At 46.0% G+C, this 7,518-nt stretch overlaps 1 protein-coding gene across 1 annotated transcript; it reads left to right on the forward strand.

Annotated features, from left to right (window-relative positions):
- Positions 1–1,257: 1,257 nt before the first annotated feature.
- LOC113744018 (myosin-7-like) lies at positions 1,258–2,970 on the forward strand. The gene is made up of 7 exons (XM_027276844.1): positions 1,258–1,448; positions 1,577–1,702; positions 1,796–1,966; positions 2,180–2,284; positions 2,382–2,477; positions 2,606–2,737; positions 2,892–2,970. The coding sequence occupies exons 1-7, from the start codon at positions 1,308–1,310 to the stop codon at positions 2,910–2,912; spliced, it is 792 nt and encodes a 263-aa protein (XP_027132645.1). The 5' UTR covers positions 1,258–1,307; the 3' UTR covers positions 2,913–2,970.
- The last annotated feature ends 4,548 nt before the right edge of the window (positions 2,971–7,518 follow it).

Here is a 7,518-nt window from a genome sequence, read left to right on the forward strand (position 1 = left end):
TATCTGGTTGAGTCCAGCTGGACACGCAGGATCTTAGCTCTTCATGTTCCAGAGTTCCCTAATCATGTCAAAAAATAAGATATTAATCTCTGCCTTCAGAACTTTTATATATATTTGTCCATGGGTTTTCAGAAGATCTTTGCAGAAGAATTGTACCTCAGCCTCTTCAAAGCTGTTGGATCTCAGACTTCTCGTTCCCACCTGCTTCTTGGCCTTCTCCAGTCATGGATACTCTTGCCAGTCTCACCAATCTGTCAGTCAGGTTAGATCTCCTTCTGCAGCAGAAATGTGTTTGATAGTGTTCAATAATATCTGAGCTTCATTCTAACACATACAATGTATTGAATGCAACAGCTTTAAAGGAAAGTGGTCAAAACTCAGCTGGAGGTGTCTTGTTTTCACGCTTCATGGTCTCCAGCTGATCCATAGCTTCCTCATAAGAGTTCTTCATCTTGAACAGCTCAGTGCCAAGAGAACGAGTCTCCTTCTGAGCTCCCTCAGCTCTGCCTGACCCCCCATACTCTTTTTCACTCTGCTCTGCAGACCAAAATACACAACATTTACTTTGTTTAGTATTGTTTTTTTCGATTGATTTGATGTCACACAAGTAAGTGTTGTTACCTTGTCGAATTCCTCGCTCGTCCAGATTGGCAGCAGTCCATTGGCTCTCCCACATCAATCATGAGGTCCTCCACCTCACTCTGGAGCCTCGTTTGGTTTTTCTCAAGAGAAGCACACTTGGATTCACTTCATGCCGCAAGCTGCTCCTCAGCCTCCTGAAGGCGCGGGCCAGTTTTTTTCCTGTTGGAAAAGGTGTGATTGTCTCTCAATGAAAACCGTAAAATTAAACATATACAAGCAAGTGAGCAGTCAGGTGAGCAAGGTTATATCTCAAATAATTTATAGGGTGAGGTGGACAGGAAGTGGCAGAGAAAGATGAAGAGATGGAGCAGATCAAGAGGAACAGCCCGAGGGTGATGACTCTATGCAGAGCACTCTGGATTCTGAGGTCAGGAGCAGGAACGATGCCCTGAGAACAAGAAGAAGATGGGGGAGACCTGAATGAGATGGGAGATTCAGTTGAGCCATGCCACCCAGGCTGGCTGAGTCCCAGAAGCAGCTGAGGAACGTGCAGGCACAGCTCAAGGTATTGTAAGACATCAAGATTGCATAATGGACTATGGTCAGCGCACATGCATTTTGGTAGTTGACATTTTGAATATTTTGCTGATATGTTTTCATCAGGATGCTCAACTGCATCTTGATGATGCTTCAGAGCCCAGGATGACTTTAAGGAACAAGCTGCTATGGTGGAGCGCAGGAACGGTCTCATGACAGCTGAAATTGAGGAACTGAGAGCTGCTCTTGAACAGACAGAGAGAAGCCGCAAAGTTGCTGAACAGGAGCTGGTGGATGCCAGTGAGCGTGTTGGACTTCTGCACTCTCAGGTGAACAAATACCAAATACCAAGAATATCACCTTTAATAAATAAAAAAATCTTTGCAGTTTTTAAATTCAGGCATTCAGAAAATCAGGCATGTGATGACTTAAATGACCAAATCTTTTTACTTTAAAGAACACAAGCCTCATGAACACCAAGAAGAAGCTTGAGGCTGACCTTGTCCAGATTCAGGGTGAAGTTGATGACACTGTTCAGGAAGCAAGGAATGCTGAGGAGAAGGCCAAGAAGGCCATCACTGATGTAGGTTTAACTTTCCTTTGTTTTTACTTTTACTCCACGTGAAGTGTGTTTTTTCCAATATTTCTAATTATCATTTCATGTTGTCTCCCTTAGGCTGCTATGATGGCTGAGGAGCTGAAGAAGGAGCAGGATACTAGTTCTCACCTGGAGAGGATGAAGAAGAACCTGGAGGTTGCTGTTAAGGACCTGCAGCACCGCCTGGATGAGGCCGAGAATCTGGCCATGAAGGGGGGCAAGAAGCAGCTCCAGAAACTTGAATCGAGAGTAAGACAATTTTATTTAGACTTGCAGAGTAGTAAAATATGCATAAGATTCGGATTCCAAATATTTCATACATTTTCTGTTTCTGAAGCAGCTCCAGAAACTTGAATATAGAGTAAGACAATTTTGTTAAGAATTCCACAGTTTAGGAAATGCAAGAAAACATGCTTAAGTTATGTATTCTATATATTTCATACATTTTCTGTTTTTGTGAAGGTGCGTGAGTTGGAGGCAGAGGTTGAGGCTGAGCAGAGACGTGGAGCAGATGCTGTTAAGGGTGTCCGCAAATATGAGAGGAGAGTAAAGGAGCTCACCTATCAGGACAACCACAAACACTGCATTATGTACAGTACAAATCAATACATTATATTTACAGTTACAGATTTTAAAAGACGCAAGTCTATATTTTCTGTCACAGACTGAGGAAGACAAGAAAAACGTTACCAGGCTGCAGGACTTGGTTGACAAGTTGCAGCTCAAGGTGAAGGCCTACAAGAGACAGGCTGAGGAAGCGGTAAGGACAAAAGATCTGTTTTATACAAAAAGAACTTGATATCTTATTGTTAATTTATGTACTGTAGACCTTGCAAGCTTTTGTTGGGCATAAAAGCATCTTTCCATATTTTGTGTGTTGCTTTCCAGGAGGAGCAGGCCAACGTTCATCTCTCCAAGTGCAGGAAGGTCCAGCATGAGCTGGAGGAGGCTGAGGAGCGTGCTGACATTGCAGAGTCCCAGGTCAACAAACTGAGAGCAAAGAGCCGCGACTCTGGCAAGGTAAACATAGACACATTCCAGCTGGACAGACATTTTAGAATAGTTTTTAACTCCATAAAATTGATGACAGACAATAACTTTACATGTATTCAGAGTATGATGTGGCTGCCTGAGCATATCTACTGCAATGTATTATTATTTGCTTTCTTTACAGGGAAAAGACGCAGCTGAGTAAAGCACTCTGGCAAATGGGCTGTTTCCAATCATATAATATGATGTGAAATAAACCACAATAAAACAGTGTTTTATCACAAACTCCTGTCTGTATTATTTCATTGTGTCCTCCAAGACAAAGCAAATGTGATATTTGAATAATTTCTGACAACTGAAAGCATGCTGCATATTGTTTTTAAATACACAGATGTTACAAAATCAACAACAAACCAAAAATGTATGCCTGGTGTAACCATGCGTAATATTTGAGGTATGTGGCACTGTGTAATCACCAGCATAGTGTGGAGAGCTACAACATTTGGGAGTGACTGTATTATCAAGAAGATTTTATTGAACTTTTTTTTTTTTTAAGATTTTTTTTTTGGCCTTTTCAAACTTTATTTTGACAGAGACAGCTGAAGAGTGACAGGAATGTGGGGAGAGAGAGATGGGAAATGAGCGAAACACAGAGAAATTCTCTCTGTTTGACAGGAATGATGAAAAGAAAGTAAATGCCAGCCTTTCAGAGAATGATAATATGAGACAATATGAGATCACTTCTCTCAGATAAAGAAGGGGAGAGGCCTAGAAGGAGAACTCACTTATACAGATAAAGAGTTTTCCTGCTTTTAATTATTTATTTATTTTTAACATTGATGATAATGCCTTTATTATGCTGATTTAATATGGCCTAATGCTGAAACTAAAAAAGACTGAACCACACTGAGTAGCAAAATAAACATAAGCTGACACAATACATTGGTTTTTAAATGGTAATTATCAGGTTCAGACAGACAACTGGACCCACAGAGCAGATCAGAGACTGACAGGTGTAGTAAGGCGGTTTATTGACAGTCCGGATTCGGTACACAAAAGGCAGTCAGCGGGGCAGAAGTACAAAATCACGAGGCAGGAAGAAAGTCCGAGAACAGGCAAGGGTCAAAAATCCAGAACACGGAGCAGACAGGCAGAGGTACAGGACGCTAGGCAAAAACGGCTCGAAGAAACAAACAGGGTTGGTACACGAGGAATCTATGATGAAAACGCCAGAGAGCTACTCACAAGGAAGAAGACAATCTAACAAGGACACACTGGGAGAGACAGGAGCAAACGAGACACAGGTGAAAACAATGGGCAATCACAGGGAGTAAAGACACCAGGCCAGAAACACAAAAAGGAAGTGAGTGAAACCAAAATAAAACAGGAAGTCTACCCACAAAACTAAAAGCCTGACAGTAATAACATATTTCTACAATGCAATGAAGAAAATAATTAGAATTGCACATTTTACAAAAACTAACTTTTGTCATTATTCATGTTTCATTCTAATTAATTTAATTGTGAACCAGTGATTTGTGTTTGGTTCAGTCTAAGATACATGTTCTTGTTCTGCTTTTAAGTTGTGGTGAATGAATAATAACAATTTCATAGTATATAACTGGTTTCCTTTTCTACTTTTTCTGGGCGGCAGTAGCTCAGGCCGGTTCAAGTCCAGTATGGAATAAAGTATGGTGGTGGACTGATAGCTGGAGAAGTGCCAGTTCACCTCCTGGGCATTGCAAAGTAACTGGAACCTCCCACAGCTGCTTGTATAACGCTGCTCTGGGTGGCTGCCCATCACTCCACCATCTCTCTTTACATTTGTATGTGAACCATGTGTACATAAAAAACATGTGTGTGTGTTTTTTGGGTTAAAATGCACATAAAACTGAGTGAAAAAAAAAAAAAATTCCCCTCAAGGGATTAATACAAGTATCTCTTCTTCTTCTTTATGATAAAGTCATGATGAGGTGATGTCCTTACAAGGCATGATCATTTCAAGGCAGCATTTAGAGATTTAAAAAAAAAATGTTAAATAGGAATTTGAAATGTTGTTTCACTTGGAATTCAAAGACTTCAAAGACACTGTTTCTGATTTGTGCTTTTTGGCAAACATACTACATGTCATACACACTGTCCTGTCTCTGGGCAAAACAACAAAAATAAAATAAAACCTAAGAAAATAAAATTAAATGTTTAATAACTAAAAAATGAACATCTTTCATCTTTCAGTGCTGTAGATTATAATGTTAAATATTTTAATAATTATAATTACGACACAGGGCTCAATGTTCGATGATCGACTTTGTGGTCGTGTCGTCGGACTTGCGGCCACATGTCTTGGACACTCGGGTGAAGAGAGGGGCGGAGCTGTCAACTGATCACCACCTGATGGTGAGTTGGCTCCGATGGTGGGGGAGGATGGCAGTCAGACCTGGCAGGCCCAAACGTTCTGTGCGGGTTTGTTGGGAACGTCTGGCTGAATCTCCTGTCAGAAAGAGTTTCAACTCCCACCTCCGGGAGAGCTTCGCTCATGTCCCGGGGGAGGCGGGGGACATTGAGTCCGAGTGGACCTTGTTCCGTTCCTCCATTGTCGAGGCGGCCGACCGGAGCTGTGGCCGTAAGGTGGTCGGTGCCTATCGTGGCGGTGGTCCCCGAACCCGCTGGTGGACACCGGCGGTGAGGGATGCCGTCAAGCTGAAGAAGGAGGCCTACAGAACCTTTTTGGCCTGTGGGAGTCCTGAAGCAGCTGACGGGTATCGACATGCCAAGCGGAATGCGGCCTCGGCGGTTGTGGAGGCAAAAACTCGGGCGTGGGAGGAGTTCGGTGAGGCCATGGAGAGCGACTTTCGAACGGCTTCGAGGAGGTTCTGGACCACCATCCGGCGGCTCAGGCGGGGGAAGCAGTGCACTATCAACACTGTGTTCAGTGGGGACGGTGTGCTGCTGACCTCGACTGGGGACGTCTTGGGTCGGTGGAGGGAATACTTCGAAGACCTCCTCAATCCCACCAGCACGTCTTCCGTTGAGGAGGCAGAGTCTGGGGACCCCGTGGTGGTCTCGCCCATCTCTGGGGCTGAGGTCGCTGAGGTAGTCAAAAAACTCCTCGGTGGCAAGGCCCCGGGGGTGGATGAGGTCCACCCGGAGTTCCTCAAGGCTCTGGATGTTGTGGGGCTGTCTTGGTTGACACGTCTCTGCAAAATTGCGTGGACATCGGGGGCAGTGCCTCTGGACTGGCAGACCGGGGTGGTGGTGCCCCTCTTCAAAAAGGGGGACCGGAGGATGTGCTCCAACTATAGGGGGATCACACTCCTCAGCCTCCCCGGGAAGGTCTTTTCGGGGGTCCTGGAGAGGAGGGTCCGCAAGATTGTCGAACCTCGGATCCAGGAGGAGCAGTGTGGTTTTCGTCCTGGCCGTGGAACTGTGGACCAGCTCTATACCCTGAGCGCGGCCCTGGAGGGTGCATGGGAGTTCGCCCAACCAGTCTACATGTGTTTTGTGGACTTGGAGAAGGCGTTCGACCGTGTCCCTCGGGAGGTCCTGTGGGGGGTGCTCCGGGAGTATGGGGTTCCGGACCCATTGATACGGGCTATCCGGTCCCTTTACTCTCGGTGCCAGAGCTTGGTCCGCATTGCCGGCAGTAAGTCGGACCTGTTTCCCGTGGGAGTTGGACTCCGCCAGGGCTGCCCTTTGTCACCGGTTCTGTTCATAACTTTTATGGACAGGATTTCTAGGCGCAGCCAGGGCGTCGAGGGGCTGCGATTCGGTGGCCTTAGGATTGGGTCGCTGCTTTTTGCGGACGATCTAGTCTTGTTGGCTTCATCGGATCGTGACCTTCAGCTCTCTCTGGAGCGGTTTGCAGCCGAGTGTGAAGCGGCTGGGATGAGAATCAGCACCTCCAAATCCGAGGCCATGGTTCTCAGCCGGAAAAGGGTGGAGTGCAGTCTCCAGGTCGGGGATGAGATCCTGCCTCAAGTGGAGGAGTTCAAGTATCTCGGGGTCTTGTTCACGAGTGAGGGAAGGATGGAACGGGAGATCGACCGGCGGATCGGTGCGGCTTCCGCAGTGATGCGGACTCCGGTCCGGACCGGTCCGTCGTGGTGAAGAAGGAGCTGAGCCGAAAGGCGAAGCTCTCGATTTACCATTCGATCTACGTTCCTACCCTCACCTATGGTCACGAGCTTTGGGTAGTGACCGAAAGAATAAGATCGCGAATACAAGCGGCCGAAATGAGCTTCCTTCGCAGGGTGGCTGGGGTCTCCCTTAGAGATAGGGTGAGAAGCTCGGCCATCCGCGAGGAGCTCAGAGTAGAACCGCTGCTCCTCCGCATCGAGAGGAACCAGTTGAGGTGGCTCGGGCATCTCGTGAGGATGCCTCCTGAACGTCTCCCTGGTGAGATGTTCCGGGCACGTCCCTCCGGGAGGCGGCCCAGGACACGCTGGAGTGACTACGTCTCTCGGCTGGCCTGGGAACGCCTTGGGGTCCCCCTGGGAGAGTTGGCAGAAGTGGCTGGGGAGAGGGAAGTCTGGGTCTCCCTGCTGAAGCTGCTGCCCCCGCGACCCGAACATGGATAAGCGGAAGAAAACGAACGAACGAACGACACAGGGCTCAAATAAACAATAATTTCATAGTAATCTCATCAGCAAATGTTGAGTAATGTTTAAGGATGTTTATTAAACTACAAATATATATATATACTCACAAAATACATGTTATTGTTTCTATTTTAAGTTGTGGTGAATGAATAATATCAATTTCATAGTATATAACTGGTTTCCTTTTCTACTTTTTCTGGGCGGCAGTAGCTC

This window comes from Larimichthys crocea, unplaced genomic scaffold (assembly GCF_000972845.2).
Source record: "Larimichthys crocea isolate SSNF unplaced genomic scaffold, L_crocea_2.0 scaffold635, whole genome shotgun sequence".
Lineage (NCBI taxonomy): Eukaryota > Metazoa > Chordata > Actinopteri > Sciaenidae > Larimichthys > Larimichthys crocea.